The sequence below is a fragment of the Toxorhynchites rutilus genome, chromosome 2 (assembly GCF_029784135.1).
Source record: "Toxorhynchites rutilus septentrionalis strain SRP chromosome 2, ASM2978413v1, whole genome shotgun sequence".
Classification (NCBI taxonomy): Eukaryota; Metazoa; Arthropoda; class Insecta; order Diptera; family Culicidae; genus Toxorhynchites; species Toxorhynchites rutilus.
Window position 1 is genome coordinate 296,994,386 of NC_073745.1, and position 23,425 is coordinate 297,017,810.

Below are 23,425 nucleotides of genomic sequence, written 5' to 3' on the forward strand. Positions count from 1 at the left end.
TCACATCTCCACCAAGTCCGATACGGCACCACTATACGTCAAACTTTTTTTTTATCCCATTTATTTATTTATTAGGCTCATTAGCATTTAGCTGTAACAGATCCGTGTTTAATCGTGTACATGTACATATGTTAATGTCTTTCTGTTCATTCATTGTTCAGCAGACCGAACAGCGGAGACAGTTGATATTGATCATTGTTGGGTTATTTATAGAACAGCAGCCCGATGTTTCTTGCAGAGCAGAGCAGTTGTATGGATGAATCGATCTTTGTTCCACCGTGGATCGATTTCCATCGCTGATGATGATTGCGTGGACGTAGTTATTCTATAACAACACAAAGATGGTCAATTGAGTGCCCCGAGTTTGAACTCACGATCGATCGCTTGGTAAGCGAACGCGTAACCAAGTGGCTACGAAGACCCCCACGCGTCAAACTTTGTTAAATTGGAAAAGTTTAAAAAAATATTATAAACTAGAAGAGTGGTGTTCATTACACGACCATATTATCATATTATCATAACGCGACCATATTATCTATAATGATTGTTCTCTCCAACAAAAATTTCGTAGTCCTCTACGTTAACGTTGGACGTAGGACATCACCACACAATCACCGAACGATGATAGAACCAAGGGGACTACTCATTAAATTGTAAAGTTAAAGGGCATCAAATATAGTTTTGTGTCAATTTTGTCATGTAAAATTGCGAGTTATAATCTTTGTGTAAACCGAATAAACGGAAACGAAAATTTGTTTTATCCAGTGTTTAGATTCAAATATACGCAGTGTTATAGTTTGGCAGCCATTCCAAAGCTATCGAATGCTTTCGCTATCGAACTTACAACTCTGAGGCGCCAAAGATATAACAGAAATTTTAAAAATAACTCTTTAGTAAAAAAGGTTGGTTTACTTGGTTGAACTGAAGATGGATTTGTGATGATTCATTCTTTTCCTCGCGAAAATAAAACGACAGGCACGAGAAGAATAATCAAGCATCGCAAACACAATTCTTCTTCTTGATTATATAGCCATACCAGCTTTCGTGGTGACCTTTTTCCAGTTGACTCACACGTGGTCCGAGTGATTATATGTGTGTTGCACCATCACCATTATTTCACTTTTTTAATAAACAAAATATTGCAACCGCTTCATTGTAACTGTTTCAATCCACATTTGGCAACGCATAAAACATCAACAATGTGTGAGTAAGATGCAAAAATACACAAGCGCTCGTCACTAGACGGCATGAAAACCGACGCTTTATACCATTTCAACGATTTCCACGTCACCCTCACTGAAAGACGTAATCTTACATCAAAAGTATCGAAGGGGTGCGGTTTTGTTTGCGATATTAAATATACTTATACAAGAAAACCTTTTTTGTCCGTTTTTTTTTGTGTGATTTTTTTGTGAGATTTTTTTGCGCGGTTTTTGTTTTTGTGCCATTTTTTGTGCGGTTTATGAAAAAAAGCATATTTGACGAAGCTATCATCCATTTGGGTTGTTTTCGATGTTTTATATGCATTTTAGTGCGAAAAAACATATTTGCGTCTAAATTATCCACTTCTCAAATCATTCTCATCCTTCCATCAAATGCTCTAAGTTGAGCATGACATGATTTTTGATGGCAACAAGTTTCGACATGCAACTAAGAGCACAACACAGCCACGCGCAACCGAAAAGGCAAATTGAAATAAAAGGCAATCGAACGGTGAACGGCGTGGATGCGGTCCCTATTTATCGCAAAAAAATGTTTTTTTTTTTCAAATTATGTACCGAACACGATTTTTTGAAGCTACTGGTGAAGTTTTGCACGATTTTTTTTGTGCGGTCCCTATCCCCCGCACAAAAAAAGATTGCCTTCAGTCGATTCATTTTCTGAGTAATTATGTGTGATTTGAGTATTTCAAATGATGTTTTTTCTAAATTGCGAACGGGTTTGATTCGCATTCCAATAAAATTTGAAATTACAATTCCCTAGTCTGAAAATGGTTCAAATTGAACCATTCGTACCAATAATAAGATTGTTGTTTATATGTGTTGCCAAAGATACACCCAAAATTAAATTTTAAGCACAATTTTTGACATCCTGACAAAAAAAATTAAATCTCTGACCTTAAATTGTTCTCTGAGATGTGTTCTTTACTGTTGTTTTTGTCTCAGATTTGCCCGATGTGCCATTTCGAATATACAAAGCAAATAGTGGACCGGAGTGCAACAATTTCTGCGGAAAATCGGATAAGGACCGAATCGAACGAGCAGAGATGCGGATTTTAGAAGCAGCTAGAGAAGCCCGCAAGTCCAATTTGGCAAAAAAAAGCGACAGGTAGGCGTTGAGGCGTTGAAGGACAGTTTTATGATCCAGAGATTGCAGACTGAAGACAAGATGTGAAACGAACGAAATAAATGTATCCAAAATTTAAAACGCGTTTTTCTCGAAACCATATTTTGCAAACTGGTGGGAGCTCTACCTCCGGAACGGTTCATCCGATTTTGATGAAATAGTTTTTTCCCTGATTCTACTCGAAATTTCCTGTCATCGTACGTAGGAATTTTTTTATATTTTGAAAAAAAAAATTTGGTGAATATTTTTGTCTCGATTTTTGAGGCAAAAACGCTGTTTTTCACAAAGAATGTCACCATTTTGACAAAAATCAATGTTTCGAAAAAATTCTACGTACGATGACAGGAAATAGATCTAACATTACGTAAAAATAAAAACTTGTATAACTCCCACCAGTTTACTTGGTTTTGGCTGCAAGGGTTCAGCAAACCGGTTGCGGCTATTCAGGGGACAGTCCAATTGACACTAATTTTTTTGTCTGTTAAGTAATATATACTTAATAAAACTGTGGTAAAAGATTAATAAGAGACACATTGCAAATAAGCACGCATTAACCCTTTTCACATACTCTGTCATGTACACGGCCCACGTCCGAAAAGGATGATGCTCTCCTATTTACTCACACAAACACATTCCAACTATACTTTTAAGATACAACTTCATTTTATAATGTGGTGTAATATTCTCACGCATTTATGCAATAGCACACGTGGTTATATGGATAGCGTAATCGTGTAAAACAGCCTTACATTCAAATCGACACTGGTTCGATCCCTGCACCTGAGCTGCTTTCAATCTGAGAGAAAGGGAGATCTGCTCCCATACATACAAATATTTTAAATCTCTTGAAAAAGGTACTTTTATTTGTTCATATTTGTATGTTTTATATACATTGATCATTCAGTCAACGGAGCCAACGGTTCCATTAAGACGTGCGAAGTACTGTTCAACACCTGGATCGGTGAAGTTCCCCCTGAAGTTTTGCGAAGTAAGATGGATCGAGAATCAGCCGGTGGCAGAAACAGCCCTGGACATGCTGCGGTACCTTAAAACCAATGTAGCCGCAGTCAAAGCACAAAAGGAGCGTAAGTACATAGATACGCATCCAGATTTCCGTAGGAGCTTTGCTGCTGCTTTCACAGCCAATACCTTTAGAGAAGTTGCAGAGGCTATTGAGGATAAATTGTTGTAATGGAAAAATTGTTCAAGCCTTGGCTTTTGAAAGCTAATCTGAAGTCCCTCATAAACTTTGATCTTTCTGATGATTCGTTTCTACCAGCAGCTAAAATTGAATTGGGATTCGCTGTGAAAGCTGCAATCAAAAGTGTTGTGGAGAAAAATCAAGTTTCTGAGAAAAATATCTTGATTTTTCGATAGAACAGTAACGAGCATTTCTTCGTAAAATGAAGGAACGATCACATTTGTCGTATCCCGTGACTCGATATATATCTTGTATCGAGCCAGCAGTTATTGCAAACTATCCTGATGTTGCAGAAAAGCGGATGAATATCGCTCTTGAACATTTTGTGGAGAGAGATAGAATCAGTGGTATCGTGGCGGACAAAGTTAAACAAGAGTTCGTCGAGTTTTGTGATACTCTGGGTTCATGCGATACGCTGAAAAACTATCGCCGAAAAGAAGAAAGTTTGGACATCTTGTGGGTGAAACTCATGGGCGCAGCGGGGAATGGATATACAAACTTGTTTGACTGTGTCAAAGGGATTCTTATTCTGTCGCACGACAATGCTACATTGGAGCGGGGTTTCTCCGTGAACAAAGAATGTTTGGCTGTAAACCAAAATGATCATAGCTTGATAGCTTAGCGTATTATCTCTTAGTACGAAGTGTATCAATTTCATCTCACCTGTGTGGTGGCGCGCCTCATTTTGTACAATTTCTAGTGCCCGTTTTATCTTAGCTCGTTCTAAGCAACGCATGAAAACAACAGCGGAACTTTATACCAGTCGTATATGCTTGCGTGAAGAAAAATATCTTAACCCATTAACGACCTAGCTGTAAAAATTATTTTTTTGACGAAAGCCATTGTTGTATTCTCGATTATTAACGCTAAAGGAACTCCAATGTTCAAGAATTATTTTTCTCCCATCTTCCATTTTCCGGGAAATGACTGTTCGAAAAATCGAACATTGGCCGAAACCCGCACTTTTTTTTGCAAGTACAAAGATACTACAAACTGAAAGTCACTTCAATGAGCAAATATACGGTATTCCCGGAAGAACAAGAACAGGAGAATGGAGGTCTCTAAGTATAAATCCAAATTAATCCACCTAAGGTGAGATGTGGCATTTCTTATTTCATGTAATTTTAACTTATTACTGACAGGCTTTTCTTTCAAACGAAAGCATATGCTGTTATTTTTATTGTTAACTGTGGAGAAATTTCAATGCTTGAAAACTCGTCTCTCCAATTATCCATTTCCCGAAAAAAAATTTCCAAAACCTGCAAAGTATCAGAGTACGGCTAAAAAACAATGGCATAGAGGGTTGGGAGGTTATTATTCGATCCGGCGGAAGAATATTCACACAAACAATCTCATTAGCATCCTTGTTAAACATACTGATCATTCGATTCGATTCGATCGATTAATTGGCATAGAAATTACTTTGATGTTTGGGGGCAAAGTGGTCATAGGTGGATAACGACTTACAATGTTATGTTTACTAAAGCTAATATACCTCATCACATTCTGCTCTTGAAGAGGTTCCTTCTGTGGCTTTGACCCTGGAAAAATATGCCACTCCAACTAAATCAAGCCTCATTATGCGGAACGTTATGTGTTTCTTACAACGTTTTTGTATGCATGAGAAAATTTAAATTTAGAATCTAGGTTAATAGGCTAAGCTTATGTCATACATGCACCTTCTATATTAAATATGAGTTGAACAAATTTGGACAAAAAAACGCATAAATCTATCCCATTTAGCTCGATATGAGCGACTGACCACTTTGCCTTCACCTCCCAGCAAAAAAAAGTTCTATTTTTAACCTTTTTTTCTAATGATGTAAAATGTACTATTTTGAATTTTTATAGTAAAAGCCGTATACTATCTTGAACAACAATGAGTTGAGCTAGATTATTCTTAGAAAAACGAGAATTGTAGCGGTATGTGGACGCTGGAAATGGACATAATTCTTAGGGTGACCACTATGCCCCCACTTCCCCTATGCGGCTCAATCGAATGATTTTCGCTCTATATCACAATGTGTATTCGTTTATCAAAGTAATACTGTAGAAAACTTCACATATTTTTCTATTTTATTTGGGTTTTTAATTGAAATCGAAAACAACTTCCAAACATACTTGCTTTAAATCGAATTTATTATTTAATAAAGTTACTCAAAATTGAATGAAATCGATATAAGTGGTAGCTAATAAATTAAGCTATCTTTTGGTGCAAAAACATTACCATATGGTTCCTGTCCAAAGATTATCAAAGATGCTGTTCGATTTTTCGAACGCTTGGCCTAAAATGGGTTAACACTTTTGTCGCCCAAAGCGATTCGGTCGAGTTTCTTGCAGGGCCAACTGTCGGTGCGCTAGAGAAATAACCGGGGATGGGATAAACTCGGGTTCGATTCAGGACTACTTTTCTATTGAATCCGAATGAAATCAACCGACTGCTGATTAGGAAACTTATAAAAATAAGTTTTCACTCAATTATACAGTGTTGGAAGTCAAGTGAAGTGTTGGAATTAAAAATGAAATTTAACCGAACGTACTTGCTTTATATACTACTAGCTAACCCGGCAAACTTCGTCCCGCCCATTTACTTGATTAATTCTCGAGTAATGCAGAAATTTGTGTTTTATGGCAGCCACCCCTAAGAGAGGGGGGAGGGGTATCTAACCACCATAGAAACATTCATTGCACCCTAAAGTTTCCATATGCTTAATTTGGTTTAATTTGCTTGATTAATACTCGGGTAATGCAAAAATTTGTGTTTCATTTGTACGGCAGCCCCCTCTAAGAGAGGGGGAAGGAGTATCTTAACACCATAGAAACATTCATTGCACCCTAAAGTTTCCATATGCCTAATTTGGTTTAATTTGCTTGATTAATACTCGGGTAATGCAAAAATTTGTGTTTCATTTGTACGGCAGCCCCCTCTAAGAGAGGGGGAAGGAGTATCTTAACACCATAGAAACATTTATTGCATCCTAAAACCTCCACATGCCAAATTTGGTTTCATTTGCTTGATTAATTCTCGAGTAATTCAGAAATTTGTGTTTCATTTGTATGGCAGCCCCCCCTTTGAGTGGGGGAAGGACTGTCTAACCATCATAGAAACATTTATTGCACCCTAAAACTTCCACAGGCCAACTTTGGTTTCGTTTGCTTGGTTAATTTCCGAGTAATGCAGAAATTTGTGTTTCATTTGTATGGCAGCCCCCCCTTAGAGAGGGGGGAGGGGTCTCAAAATATCACGAAAACCTTCCCCGGCCCCAAAAACCCCTACATACCAATTTTCAGTAGTTTCCGAGTCTATAAGAATCAGACAGACAGACAGACATCACTCCATTTTTATATATATAGATATTCGATGACGATGAATAATCACAATTTTATTGGATAATGTGGGATATTATGTTCAATCGATTGCGAAGATTCTGTGAATATATCATACTGAGAACATATGTCACATTTGTGGGAAAATAATCGTCATAAACTATATCACATTTGGAAACTCCGATTTATCACGTAATTCGCTTTCATCGTTCTTTGCGCTTGGTGGTTAAAAAGCTAAAAGAAGAAGCAAGTTGCAAGTTTTTTTCTGAGAATGAGAATAATAATTGCACCACGCGGAGAAGCCCCTGTTTATTAAAAAAAAACAATATATCTATTATGTATATTTTTTTAGGCACACATGTGTTTTTTCATCCTTAAAATGTTCACCGGACGGCGTAATAGTAAATCTGAAAGTGAGGAAACTAGCAACGACGAAATAGTGCGAAGCGTTAGAAGAAAAGTTTCGAGTATTATCTCATCGAGTCCGGATTAGGATATTGAGGAACTATACGCAAGAGAAGATCTGGACGATATGTTAGAAGAACTTACTATAGACGACATGAAGATATTGATTTTTCAACAGTACATTTAAAATGTGATTTTTCACAAATAAGTATTCTACTAGTCAAGCCATTTCGTTTGATACCCATATTGATGAATTGAAAAAAAGTCCCATTTTGTGATGGCAGTCATTCTGGATTTACATTTCTCATAAATAACTGTGTTCTACTAGTCAAGCCCTTTCATTTGATACCCATATTAATGGGGTTTTGATAAAATATGTAGTCCGCCATTTTGTAGCGGCCGCCATCTTGTATTTTCAAGATCATAGAATACGCAGTTTTATAACGACAGGCGTGCCCCAAATTTCAGATCAATCGGTGAACAGGAAGGAGGTTAAATTTCTATTGATGTGGGACAACCCTGCAAATAAACATACAAGCATATTTACAGTAGGTAATGCTAAATAAAACCATTTAAAAGTATAGTATAAAAAATATATTTTTATGTTTTTGATTATTCTTCATAACCCATATTTACATTTAAGCGCCCATTCTATCAAATTCCGTTTAAAAATCCTATTCAAATTGAACGAGAAAAGTGTCACCCAGATCTGGGGGACGGGGCGATCAAGGTGTTAATAGAGAAAGCAAATCGGATTCCAGCGCGGTGTAAAACAGGTAGGGAAAGACGGGGTAAGACCGTCCAGCGGGGTAACTTCTAGTTTATCAGTATTTTGACAAATATGCTACGCAAGAAGCATATTTGTTTGTTTTATCATTTCCTTGCAACACTTGAGCGCACGAAATATCAAAATTGTAAACAAAACAAAGTTTTCGTCTATTGCGGTTGCAAGCGATCTAATTTCCAAGGTAACCGGAATAAGGGTTTATCCTTCAGTAGATTGTCCCGGTTTTGCCTGCATGAAAATGCGTGTAAAGTGCAAAATAATGCAAAAGGTGCTCTGGGGGGAAGACGAACCATTTTCGACGGGGTAAAAGCGCCACACCTTGTGATATCAACGTATCGAATCGGAACCAGAAATACCTACTTCAGGGTCATTAAGACTTCACGTGAACAGAATTTGAGAGATTATAGACCCACGTAGATAATCGTCCGATAATTTGGTAAATTTTTCACGACTTTTTTGAAAACTCTGCATATAGAATATAACGGGTGTTAAATAAAAAATGAGAATTTTTTCAATACCTCTTTCAGTATCTCAAATAAAGAGCGTAAAATTTTCTTTCTCCAACAAAATTGCTCTTTGGGCTCCCTAGAAACAGTAGGCGTGTTTGGTTTTGCTAGTTTGAATTTAGTCAAAGCAAAGATGGCGTCGAAACAGCACGTGCTCCGCGAACGCATTGTACGGTTCTACGAAACGCATTTCCAGCAAGGAAAAAAGTTCACGGTGGCACATTTTAAGATACGGTATATCGTATCCTGGTATACGGTATATAGTATCCTGGGTTCCCTGAACGTAGAGCGGAAGGTCGGAAGTGGTCGTCCGGTGACGATAATGGCGAAACAGAGGAAGACATCGTTAAAGAAGCTGTTTGACAACAAGGAGGCAACCAGCCTGCGTGACACCGGTCGGAGATATGGCTGCTCCCACGTATTGATCCATCGGACCCTCAAGATGGAAGGAATCGTCTGCAGGAAGAAGACGAGGTCGCCGGAGTACACGGAGGAGCAGATTGAGACGGTTAAATCACAGTGTCGGTGGATGATCAAAAAATACCGCAGAACGTCTTTCGTTCTGGACGTCGAAACCTATTTTCTGCTGTCCAAAACGCATATTCCAGGAAATGATAATTACTACTCCAGCGACAAGTCATCGACACCGCCTGAAGTGAAATACAAGTTCAAGCACAAGTTTGAAAAAAGGTTATGTTGTACATCGCCATTTCCGACCGGGGCATTTCAAAGCCTTGGTTTAAGCCGAGCGGTCTGGCAATCAACCAACAAATCTATCGAGAAGAGTGCCTCGATAAAATCCTGCTGCCGTTCCTGAACGAGCATCACGCGGATGGGAAGTACGTCTTCTGGCCGGACAAGGCGTCTTCCCATTACGCCAAGAAGACGCTGGCGTATCTTGAGTAGAAAAAGATACCGTTCGTGCCGAAAGATCGTAACCCAACAAACTTTTCCCAGTGCCGCCCAATAGAGAATTTCTTTGGCTCACTCAGTGCCCTAGTGTATAAAAACAATTGGAGGGCCAAGGACACGAGGCAACTGACTACAAGAATCCGGAATTGTATTCGGAAAATGGACGTAAGTGCCGTACAACGTTCTTGTGAGAGCATCGCGACAAAGTTGCGTCGAACAGCAGACCACGGCCCTTACCCAAACATTCACTGCATTTTTTTGAAGAAAATACATTATGTTATTAATAAAAAATACTCAATTCGATGAAAAAAAAAAAGTTTTTTATATGTGATTGAAAAAATTCTCATTTTTTTTAACACCCATTAGATAGCCTTTTCAGAAGTTTGTGTGTAGTTTATGAACAACCCTAAACATTTAGTACCTTAGACAACACTGTTCCAGTTATTTTTACTACACTAAACTGTTTGAAAATAGTATTGCTCCGTCTACCCCGTGGGTGGCTCTTCTAACCCCGCCAGCAAAACAAGAAGTATTTTTTTATCATTTCAAAAATTAAATGTATACCATCAACAGTTACACATTTTTTAGTAGTAGATTATTATATACTCAATGATATGTAGCTCAACAAATAGGGGAAATCCTAAAGGACGTTTAACTGAAAATTGGTTTTCTTAGGGGGGCGGTCTTACCCCGTCGTCCCCTATAGTAATACGGTGCAAAACTCGGCGCAAAAACGGGGCTGACAGTAAAACATTTAATCCGTGTTTCGGAGTGTACTCATTCGCAAGAGCGCATGTATACACAAGGAGTGAGAGCTCAACTGAGTACAAAAAAACATGTTACACATCAGCACCGCGTTGCATTCTGAAGACTGTCACTAATATTTCCAATTGGTGCTGAATTATTTCTAAATTTTCGATGCATTCTAAAATGGTATCCGAATAAACAAGAGAATTGAATTAAATAATTTTGTAGTTCTACGACAACAATGCGATCGAGTCCTATACAAACCTAGACACACTTTATTTTTATCCTATGGGACGCACTTGATTCATTAGAAACTTTGATAGTAGTAAAAAATTTTAGTACCACCAGTGGCGATGTTACCCGACAACAACGAATGCGCAGTTGTAGAAATAAGACCAAAATGGGTGTATGAACAGGTAAAGTTTTTTTTTACCATGAAAAAGCCAGATACTGTGGAAACAAATTCATGAGGAAAGGATTGGGACTGACATTTCTTCCCAAGGTACGATTAGATCTGACGGGAGAGTGAATTATTACTTGCGAAATCATCAACATGTAGCATTTAGACCAGGAATTCTTAAATTATATGTGTAATTTGGAAATTAAACATATTATATTTTTTTCCTTTACCAAACAAGAATGTAACGGTGTAATATCCAAATGCCTAGGCAGTTCAAATTAGTATAACTAGATTGTAACATTTTACAATGATTTTTCAAACAAATTGGAAATTTCACTACAATTAACAATGCAGTACATATCCAGTTTATCTAGAGTTTAGTAAGACGATAAGACAGCCTAAAGGCTGCCTTGAAGTGTAGAAGCGCTGATATGAATTTTCAAAATTGTGTTCAACCACAACGAACCAAGTGTGATGCTTTTCTCAATCAATTTATTTTCATTTATTAAGATATTATTTTGTCAAAAACAGCAAAAGAGAGTCAATATATATACCATTCATGAAATGAGTCAAGAGCCGTTACAAAATGCTAATGTGTTGTGTAATGATATTATGTTAGTAGCTAACATGTACTTGGTTCGCTCTGGCTGCAAAGAGAACGAAGTTTTGCGTGTCTAGCAGCAACGAAATTTAGTTTTTTTTTTCATTTTCATGAAGGTTCTGAACCAGACATTGATGAACAGCATGAAATACTGCATGAAAGCATGAAAGGGAGTATTATGTTTGACATCGTGTTTGTAACACGTGAGCGATAAAATGATAGATTTTATACGACACAGTCAATTAGTGGGAGCCCAAACTTAAAATTGAAATATCTCAAAATAATGTTTTGGCGCTTGGTTCGTTTTGGCAGAACCCCGACCAATTGTAGAGCGGTTGGAAAGTTTTAATTTAATTGAAAGAAACAATCAAGGTCAATATGCACTTTTATGATAAAATTAATAATAACACACAAGTTTTTCACTCCCAAAATGTTATTTAAATCCACTAATTTAGATGCTTTACAATTATATCCTAGACTAAATTTTCTCATCTATCTAATGGAAGCAACAGAATCGACGTCTGTGGCGTACTTTTTTTAACAAAGAGTTCTATAACTATGTCATTGTTAAAATTCGAACATATGCGTAGAAGGATTTTTTTCATAAAAATATGATCCTCTATCACCTTCCGAATGAATTCAGATTTTTTTATATGAAAATGATATATTATGACTTCAAGAGAATGAATCAAGAATTAAATTGTTCTTTTATATTCAATAACTATAGTGCGAATCTTAGTCCACACAAAATTGACACTCTGCTCTCATGGCACGTATCGCGCACTTAGCTATGCAGTGGCCGATGTTCGTGGGAGCAATTTCAATCAGGACCGAATCATACGGCTTCAAGTATTTCGCAAAAACAAACTCCATTCCAGCTACGAGAAGGGAAGAATTATTTTTATAACAGAGCTTCTCTCCTTCCACAGGTGGAGAACTCGCTTTCAACGTACGAACCGCACGCCTGCGTGGTCGTATACTCGATTGTGGACAAAAACTCGTTTCGCGTTGCGGAAGAGATCCTCAACTATCTCTGGTCGGAGAACTACACCAAGGAAAAGGCGGTCATCATTGCGGCCAACAAGTCCGATCTGGCCCGATCCCGGGCTATCAGTACGTCAGGTATGTAACGAGCTCGTGTTCCCCGCCATTTCCCCCAATGGGCTTGTTTGTTGTGCTTAAATCATAGAGATTAGTTACGATCTGAGCCGGGTTGGAAACAGAACTAGCTTTTTATGCAGCTTGCATACATATATTCCCATTATCTGCTTCGAGCTCGCCGATCTAATTCCCGTTAATATGTCAATTGCAGAGGGTAAACAGTTAGCCACCGGACGGGCGGCGAAATTTATCGAAACCTCCAGCGGAATTCAGCACAACGTGGACGAACTGTTGGTGGGTGTGCTGAAACAGGTGAGAGACGCCGCACAATTGCTCTACTTTCGTTCCATTCCGTGTGGTATTTTAATTTTTCACACATCTTTTTTTTATTCGCTTCTCCTTACGATTGTGTTTACATTTACATTCGGGACGCTACGCAGATTCGACTGAAGGAGCAACGCGAGAAGCGGACCAGTTCCACCAATTTACGCAACTCACGCACACAGATGTCGCTGCACATTGCCAAGGAGATTTTGCACAAAATCTGTCTCTCCGATATCACCAAGTCCAAAAGCTGCGAAAATCTCCATGTACTTTAAAATTGCCGGCCCAGCCACAGGTTCCCGGAACTAGCCACGAGCGACCGTCAGCTGCTGAAGCCCCATCAAATGCCTGACCTCTTAGCATACCCTCAGTCCTTGCCAAAGTGAATACATTTTAACCTGCATCTGCAAAATAGGTAAACCTTTAATCCAGCAAGATTTTTGGATGTAAACCTAGTTAGATTAACCCCAATTATACCAGGCTTACGTATGTACACGCATGTGGAGATTAGGCACGAGAACAGAATCGTAAACCTATTTAGATGTGTATATATCTGCATATATGGTGTTGTACTGTGCGGAGCGGAATTTATAGTTCGTAGAAAGTTTAGGCGGGAGATTTAAAGGTAACACAAACGTCGAAATGGAAAAGGCCCACTGTATTTTAATACGCGCTGCTCAATGTGAGGTAAATCTTCCAGCTGGCCCCTCCGGACGGCCAGGAATACTGCAAAAGCGAAACGGAGAGGAACAACGGAACGAAAAGTGGCAACCCGTCGGCTTTCGTCTTTTGCGGCCGATGTGTGCCAAACTTGACCTCTCACTTATCCTGCCCGTCTTTACCGGAATAACCTGTTATCGGTTACGGTATGTTGTTTTTGTTGTCACGTTGTTGCGTGGATAAGACAGCCGAGAGGGGCAAACTTGCCGTGTGCTTTTGTGTTGGCTCCCTTGACATTCACTTCGATCGTGTGCGGATTTTGGACCATTTGGGGTTGATTAATGCGACAAATCGCACCGGACGATGGGCTCCGTCTCGGGTTCTATTGATTTATTTGAAGATTATGTTCTGATACCTGGCACAGTGTCGTATATTGCGTCCTAATGAATATCCTCCTAATCCTAATGAATTGACATATTCTTCAGCGTTCGTTCAAACTTCAGGAATCCAACCCCGTGTACCTTTGGCCTCTTCCAAATTCCACATAATGAATGATGTATGTAACTTCTCTCACACCTGAAAAGTTTTCCATTATAATACTGCGGCAGTTCATCAATGAGCTTCACGCCAAATTTCGTGATGCACAGTGACCGCGAAAGAAAAACAGGTGAAAATAACGCTTTCGCTCTTGTTGCTCTCGCTTCCTCTTCTTTGTTAAGTTTTCTTTTCCTTCAACCGCTGCGCTCAAAAGATGTATCTCCCAGCTCATCATTATCATTATCAGGAAAAATATTAAAGGTTTCAATGCCTGAACTGCTTTTATTATTCACGTCTTCGCGGATATATGAAAAATTCGTCTTCATTTAGGTGCAAAGGAATTTGTCAACAATTTAGCAAATTGTGAATAATTGAATTCTATACCTTTCTTCGTGGGGTTTCTGTTGGCATTTTTGTTACAAAGCCTGCCCCATCAAAATTGATTACGTTTATGATAAAAACACCTTTGTCAAACTAGGCCATTCATGGCATGCAGATGAATCCAAATCACGAGATAATAAGATCCCCGAGATCCGCTATGAGTGTCACCCACGACCATTATAAGTTTTTTTTTGGTAACGAGAAAAAATCTTTCAAAATTATGAATGAACGTCATTTGTTAGTGGTATTATCTAGTGAGAAATTTCACTATAACAGAATCGTTCTGTTTTTTTTTTCATTTTGGGTAGGAAAAGGTTGCTGATTTAAGGAGGGACCCCGGTCTGGAAGGTCGAAAAAATCAAAATCGAACATTTTTGTTTTGCATTTTTGGGAAACTTATGCCCTCAGAAATGTTATTCTAAAAGGATTTTTCGATGTTTGATTTCGTTAGAAAGTTACAACCAAACGTATGAGGCCACCTCAAGGAAAATATTGTTGCTGTACGAATTCAAACGCGTGTTTCTCGAAACCATGTTTTGTCGGCTGCTGTTTCGATATCTCAGGATCTATTCAACCAATTTGACTGAAATTTTGTATCAGCTTGAAAAAACGAATTATCTAAAGCGTTACAAAGCCGTTTTATGATATCCCATTTTTTCGATTTTTTATGAGCTTTTAAATGTTTAAAAGTTTTTTCTATGATTTTTCATGAAAAATAACTCAATTCAAGTAAGAATGTAACACTTTAGGTATTATCCTAAAGTTTCAAAATATTCATTGGAATTCGTTCTGCGACTCCATTGCTTCAGAACTGATACCTCCAGCAAGGTACCGTTTTTCAGACATAATATACGCACACATCTGTCAACAGCGTAATAATCATTATTCGTGCACTAAAAAAATGGAAAATACATCTTCAAATGTACCTTAACACTTAACACTTCACACACGAACACTTCACTTTATTCCTAGCATCCGAAAAAAAATCACGAAAATTAAATGTTTTTCGACCTTCAAGAGCTCCCCCTCTAAGTAACTACATCCTTCATGAAATGGAGAGAGATGGTTTAGATCTCAGAATGTACCGTTCACAATCTTTCAACGAGGTTCCAGCCATGTCAGGTACCAATTGGGATTGTAAGACTCCTGGATAAAATCGGGAAAGAAATAAGAGCAACAGAAACAACCACTGAGAAAATTGCTTAATGTTTCAAGTAGGCTGAAACACTCTGACGCGGAAGAACGTCATGGGTATAAATGACGCACAGAAAATAGCGCAATGTTTCTATTAACACTCCTATACTCGCGCTGAGAAGGATGAATTATAAATGACTATCAAAACAGAATGAAGTTGAATAAAAAATATTTTCTGGAGTTTCCTCATTTCAATTATATCCTTTTACGGGAGTCGTTCAAAAAATAAGTTTCAGTGCCTCAGAAATCGTGGAAAAATAAAGTAAGGACAAAAAACAAGGTGATTTTCGTAATCTACGTTTTATTTTCTATTTTTCTACATAATCGCCGTAACGTTCGAGGCATTTTTCATAGCGTGGCACGAGTTTTGACGTAGAACTACGCCTTTCAGGAAGGGCGCCAAATCAGAAAACAGGACACGTTTTTATGAAATAAAGTTAACGTTAATAACTTTTTTTTTTTTGCATACCAATCGAATCGGAAATTCTCTAATATTTGAATGATATGCGATACATTACAATACGCTTATCTCTAAACGGTTTTAATTCATGTAAACTGGAAGAACTTCCTTTTTCCCATACATTTGTTGTGCCGATTTGTGTGCTAACCCTGCTTATAACTCGAACCTTTCTTAACAGATCGGAAAGATGTTTGCATCACTGGATAGGAAATATTTCTAATCGTCTATCACAATTAATAAAATTTTATTTTTCATTAGATGAACAATTGAATAACTGTAAAATGTCAAGAGTTATCTAAACGCCTTAACTGCCAAGATTTGATTGGCCCGATGTACGGTTTCCCCAACACAGACTTCAAATTCGATGTACCTTTGGAAATCCGCTTTGCAAACAAACATGCAAAGTTAGCGATATTTTTGTTCCACCAGAGCTGTGTTTCCCTAACACGGACTTCAAAACCAATGTCCCTGGGGAATCCGCTTTGTCAGAACATGCAAGTCGGAGGTATATTTTTCCCACTGAGCTGTGTTTCCCTAACACGAACTTCAAAATTAATGTTCCTGGGGGAATCCGCTTTGCAAATACGTGCAAGTCGGGAGTAATTTTTGGTGTTGAGTATTTTTGCACTCACTCGTCGGTGTGCAGACCGGAATATGTTTCCATAAAACATACTTTTAAACTGAGAAGCCTGGGGAAATCGTCATTTCAGATACTAGAGGTGAATGAACTTCCGCGGCTCGAGAACTACGTAAATGAGATGTGCAATAATTTCAGAGGGAAATGTAAAATACAATGATCGTTTGACAATTTTTCCGTTCAAATATTTTGATAATCCTAGGCATCATATCAAACGTAAAAGAACGTTCATCAAATTTATTTATAACGAAGAACATAACCTATTACAAAAATTTCGATGCATTCTAAAATAATATTCGAAGTGATAAACAAGTGGATTGCATAATATAATTGCGTAGCTCTACGTCTAAAATATGCGGTCGTGTCCTAAATTACAACCCTTATAATTTTTCTATTCCGAGCGCGCAGTGCGTAGCGTCCAACTGTTTGAAGTACGATGTAACTGCGTCACGAATTTCTTCAGTGTTATCGAATCGTTGACCGCCGAACGCCTGTTTCATCACCATACTGTTGTGAAGTTTTGGGCCGATTAAGAATCGCGAGTAAGAACAAAACACCAGGTTTATTGACGAAAAGAGTGTTCCTTATCCACGATAATGTGCGGCCTCATTCTGCTCGCGTTACTCAAGAGCAATTAAAAAAAAATCAAATGGACTGTGTTCGAGCATCCTCCTTACATCCCAGACCTCTCCCCTAGTGACTATCACTTATTCCCGGTGATGAAACAGGCGTACGGCGGTCAACGATTCGACAACACTGAAGAAATTCGTGACGCAGTTACATCGTACTTCAAATAGTTGGACGTTACGCACTTCGCCCTCGGAATAGAAGAACTCGTGTCACGCTATGAAAAATGCCTCGAACATTACGGCGATCATGTAGAAAAATAGAAAACAAAACGTAGATTACGAAAATCACCTTGTTTTTTGTCCTAGCTTTATTTTTCCGCGATTTCTGAGGCACTGAAACTTATTTTTTGAACGACCCTCGTGTCTAAATAAATACCAACAATCCTCAAAAAATACACAATCACGTAGACACGCATGGTATGTGATACCATATATGTGATATGCGAGAGTATACGAGTTATAATTTTGCGCGCGAGTACAGAAGTTTTAAACTAACATTTCCAAAAGAGTGAAATGTGCAAACCGAAATACCTATTATTATGGAAATTTCTTCAGATCGTGGTACAATAGTTTTGAATTGCAATGAATGATACATTTAAAACAAAATTAACTGGGCAGACGTAATGCACCTGGCAAACGTATGCCATCCGTATCCTATGTTTCAAACTAACCGGGCAATCAGTGGAATACAGGTTTGCTTGCGAGAGACCGCCGCTTTCGACGGCGTGTCGGCGGTCGACTCGGATCGCGTCATCTTGGCGGCTTAGGGCCACCTCGATTCCTCATCCTTGGTGATCCCCATTGCATTGACCTCAAAATAATTTTCGAAAAACGAAAAAAAAAATAAAAATTACGCTTTTTCCTGTGTTTTTTATCTATTATATCCATTTATATCCATGATGTCAGAATATTTTTAGCCTAAAGGGTGTGTCACATCAAATTGCATCACGGAAAAAACGCTGTAGAAATTTAATTTTTAGGAGATATATCTTCAGCTCTCGCTTATAATCAGATAAGAGTGTATAGATCACGTTGGCCATGCTTCACTGTCAATTTTTCGTAAATTTGGAAAAATGTCGACGAACGAAAACGAGAGTCGTGAATTAATCCTGTGCACTCATTTCGAGAATCCGGAGTTGTCACATCGGGACATCGGTAAGATGCTGGGAATCGTCCAATCCACGGTCAGCAGAGTACTAAAACGATACTTCGAGAACCTAACCATCGACCGGAAGGTGAAAGACGGCACAACGGAACGGATGCTCCGTCAGTGAAAAAGATCACAAGCGCGTAGTTAAGCAGTTTAAACGTGATCCGAGAAGTTCGGTCCGGGATGTCGCCAATAAGCTGAATTTGTCAAGTTCATTCGTCCAGCGGACCAAGCAGCGGGAGGGCCTGTGTACATACAAGGTTCAGAAGGCTCCTAACCGCGACGAAAGGCAAAACATGGTGGGGAAGACGCGAGCCCGGAAGCTGTACACCGAAATGCTGACGAAGCCGCATTGCCTGGTAATGGACGACGAAACCTACGTCAAAGCGGACTTTCATCAGCTGCCGGGCCTGTTGTTCTTCTCCGCAGAGGACAAATTCAGCGTTCCGGAGGAGATTCGCAAGCAGAAACTATCCAAGTTTGCCAAAAAGTACATGGTGTGGCAAGCGATCTGCTCTTGCGGAAAGCGGAGCGCTCCCTTCGTGATGACCGGCACGGTAAACGGGCAGGTTTACCTTAAGGAGTGCCTACAGAAGCGCTTACTACCACTATTGAAGCAGCACGAGGGCACGACCATCTTCTGGCCGGATCTCGCTTCATGCCACTATTCAAAGGACGTGTTGGAGTGGTACGAAGCCAACGGGGTCACCTTCGTGCCAAAGGAAATGCGCCGGAGCTTCGCCCAATAGAGAAATATTGGGCGATTATGAAGCAGCCCCTCCGGAACAACCCAAAAGTTTTCAAATCGGAGGCGGACTGCAAGAGAAAATGTATTTCTGTTCAAAAAAAACTACAACCTGACGTTGTACAGAACCTTATGGAAGGGGTAAAGAGGAAGGTGCGAGCATACGGGCTTGGGCTCGAAGTATGAATAAAAAGAAAATGCCAAAAGTTGTTTAATAGTTTTTATTTTACTGTCTAAAATTTTCAAAAGGATCGGTCTACTGGGCGAATTTCTACAGCGTTTTTTCCGTGATGCAATTTGATGTGACACACCCTTTACTTGTGACATTACGCTCTGCGGCCAATTCTGTTGCTCTTATATTCGCGATGCATTCCGGTCACGGGTAGGTCGACCACTCTTTGCACGTATAAGGCTTTTGTTGGCATTCCACAAAGTCTGATTTTTTTTTCTAGAATTGAATCTGTGGATTGCCCATTATAACGCTGTGAAACCAATTTATGCAAACTAAGATGGGTTAATCGCAGACATTGAAGTTTTTTGCGATACTGCCGATAATTTGAATACTACACTCTGTCCAATTTCTATAAGACCAGTTGATGATCTTGCTGCTTTGTGCCATTATAAATAAACAATGCTTCAACTTATATTCCAGTGTGTAGGTATTGGTGACTACCGTACATTGTATGATTTTCATATGTGTGTGTGCAAGCGCTGACATAAACGAATGTTTGTAACGAATGCAATGTAACGAGTTTTCTACAAGTGGTTGAAAAATTGTGAGCGAAAATACTGTCATCGAAAATCATTCAACAACACTCATTCACAGATAAAACTCACTCTTCGATTCTCCGTTTATGCTTCATTTTATTTGAGACAGAAAACATTCACCTATCTTCTTCGCAAAGTGCATTCTTAATTTGAACGGAAAAATACTATCTCCATTCCGCTCATCTATTCTTAGAGAATTTTGCATTCCCTCATTTGCCTCTCGGAATGATGTTAGATGGTGAGAGAATCAAATTGGAAACTTTCGCTTGAGCCAGCGAGTGTGTCTGTAAACTCATTCATTTTTCACTCAAATAGCAATCATTGAGCCTCGATCGTAGCAGTAAAATATGGGTAGATAGTTGAAATCCAGTTGTTTCATGTGCACTACTGCAATGACATTTTTTGTTTCTAGAATGAAACGATCTAAGCCAACGCAAAAGACCATATTACCCCAAGTTATTGGTGCCGGAGCACACTGCCGTATTGAAAGAGTTAATAATTATCCCCTGTGAAGCCGCAGTGTGTGAGTCAGCTGTGAGAAAGACCGCTGCGATAACTGCTGCAGGTCAACCGTTACGTGTGACATCAGCCTTAGGAAATAATTAGCGACATATAGCACGCTTGTGTATTGTTCTCGCGAGGGCAAAAAGGAATCGTGAATCAATCTTCCTCAGCTGCTCCTTCAAGATCACGGAGTCCATTGGCTCTGTTCAGAGACACAAAAAATCAAAAAAAAAAAAGATTGAAAAACTAGAAACCAGTCGCGTCACGTAAGATGTCCAAATTTGAAAGCTTGCTACTCAGTCATTTCTTGATGGGTTTATGAAATTTTGAGGCCAATTATTTTTATCACTCCATAGCAATCTTTTGTAAAATAAAAAAATATTAAATTCCCATTAGTTAATACGTGAAAACAGGGTTTAAATGAGATCTCCCAAATTCCCATACATTTGTGTTGACCGCAAAGCATTTTGCTAATACTTGCTCGACTGCAATTGTGACGTATGTCGTGCAAAGATATTTTAAATAAACTTACAACAAATATAAGGATGTAATCCTACGTCATCTATGTGGTCATACCTCTGACAAAACCCCTTAAATTTATTTATGTCATTCTAATTTCAAAACGATTTATAAGTATGTTCTAAATATGTATACAATCTACCGAAACTTGTTCCTAAAAGAAACAAAATTATTATTACACGACCGTATTGTTAACGTAGGATTACGAAATTATTTTAATCGATTCGCCTGTTCGTCCATTCGAATATTATATCTGAAAGAACCGAAATTTGATAGTAAAATCTTTGGTAGAAATTTCGTAACTCTCTTGTAACCTTTTAAAAGCCAACTCGAAAACAACACTCAGGCAACCCTCAGCCTCACAATATGCTACTGATTGCTGGTTGTCTAGAGCGACACTGCAATCGAAATCACAAAGAACAACTGTTATATTGTTGCACGGTGCAATGTGACATGTGGACGACCTATCCACATATCAGCACGGAAACAAGCGCATATACTATTGCTTTAATTTTTATTCTTATTTCCATAAAGCACATAATGTTGATCAATTCCATGATGTTTATGGCAACACAGATAATAAACACGTTATCTATACGGCTGTCTTAGAAATGCAACATCGATGAGTTAATTTTAATATTTTTATTTTTTTCTTCATTGCCAAAGAATTTCCAAAAAAAACAAAGTTAAAAGAGGTTAAACCCTGATAACAACTAAGTACTATGTAAGCATTACTGTTATTCCAATAGTAGTTACAATAATTCAGAACAAGAGTGGTGCACCTTGTCTACAAAAATGATCCCCATTAAAAACATCATTATGTTGGAATGAATATAAAACGACATTGTAGGTAGAGACGAGGATAGTTATTCCGTGAAAATATCGAATTGATAATAATCATGAAACGTAGAACTTAAGTTGAAGTGGACTTGTTTTCCATCTGGATTACCCTAGGATTAACAACTGATACAAAACTGAAAACATATCTTACGGAAAGCTAAGAACACATTCAATACATTTCCCACATGCACATCAGAGTTTTTATCCCGATAAGGAATGCAAAATGCGCGCTTTTAAGTTTTGTCCATACCGCCTATTTCAATATAAATTGCTTGTAGCCAAAAGAGCACGCATTCACATGAAGCGCTTCCCACCGAAGGCATAACAGTGTCAACCACGCTCTTCCAATGGCGCACCTTTTTCCTGTCAAATCCTTGACACACAACAATCTTCCACATAACAATTCTAAAACAGTTCAAGAAAATCTAACACATATTATGTAAGACTGGATCTATTTGATATTCACATAGAAACTATTTAAGAATAACAAATGAATGATTGCACTGCTGAATACTATACGAACGATAACACAGATCTGACAGCGCGATCTAAACGTCAAGCGAAGAAAAAGAAAAACAAAAATCGGCCTACTGTGTATTGCAACAAAAAAATAAACAAATACAGTGCAATCCGGATAATAATTATACAAATGCCAAAATGTTCAGTGTTTAGATTGCTATTTAGCGCTTAGAGTGTGTACGTATGCCGCATATGTGGTAGTCAAATTTTAGTAGCAATTAAAAGAATACTTCTTGTGTTGTCCTGGCTATATTTCTAAGTAAGTAGCTTTTCTGGTATTGCACATAACCTCCGTCGTGCATTACGCAAATAATTAAGGGCTTTAGGTGGAATTTTAATTATCAAAATAAAAGAAACCCTATAGATTAGGACAGTTTTGGAAATTCTAAAGGGAACAAGTGAAGCACAATACCACGCGGAAATTTATCACATTTTGAAAGACGACAACAACAAAAAAAACAAAACAAAAACAATCAACACAGTAATTCGCTGTCGGGAAGCTGGGAACTTTATGCGGATTAGATTTAAGAAGTAAGATTTCATGTTAAACGTAAGCGGAAAGCGGACATTTCAAATGCGCGCGCGAGTCTATTGCGGAAACCAAATCGCTCTGTCAATTAGATGCCAAAAGATATGTGACACGACACGTCAATCCAAGGGTAGAAGAATCTTGTTATTAATGGATCGGTGTGCTTGTTACCAGCGTAGCGGTAGTATATTACAGTAGTGAACAGAATTGTCATGCGCATGTAGAGGAAACATAAAAAAGTAGAACTGAAAGTATTCATTTGCTGTCCATTATTGGAACATTTCTCTCTAGTATTTTTATACGACTATTTTTGTATACAAAAGGCTGATGTAATTCTATATATTATATGGACAAGGTTATAAAGTAAACAGATTATAATAAACCGTTTCTATACATGCTTAACACACACTCAAATAAAGAATGTAAACCGTCAAAGTACGAATTCGAGCCGTTTCATTTCTTACCCCACTAACTCTATTAATATTATCAAAACCATGTTTGCAAAACCAATCATCACGGATGCATATCACGCGGAACGCCGCTGTGACCTACATCTATTTCAATCGAGCTCGATGTGTGAAAGATCTCACACAACATATCGTGCAGGTGGCAATCGCGACGTCACTCGAGAAACAATACAGCTTGCGCATCAACGTTTTTAAGGTTATGATATCGAATAGCGCACACGAAAATTCC

General features: G+C 38.4%; 1 protein-coding gene across 1 annotated transcript in view; it reads left to right on the top strand.

The window, feature by feature from the left end:
* Positions 1-23,152, top strand: part of LOC129767426 (uncharacterized) — a 62,166-nt gene extending 39,014 nt beyond the window's left edge. The window contains exons 10-12 of the mRNA XM_055768327.1: positions 12,162-12,354; positions 12,545-12,645; positions 12,774-23,152. Coding sequence (XP_055624302.1) covers positions 12,162-12,354; positions 12,545-12,645; positions 12,774-12,932 — 453 coding nt within the window. The 3' untranslated portion in view covers positions 12,933-23,152. The remainder of the gene's footprint in view (positions 1-12,161; positions 12,355-12,544; positions 12,646-12,773) is intronic.
* Positions 23,153-23,425: the final 273 nt, after the last annotated feature.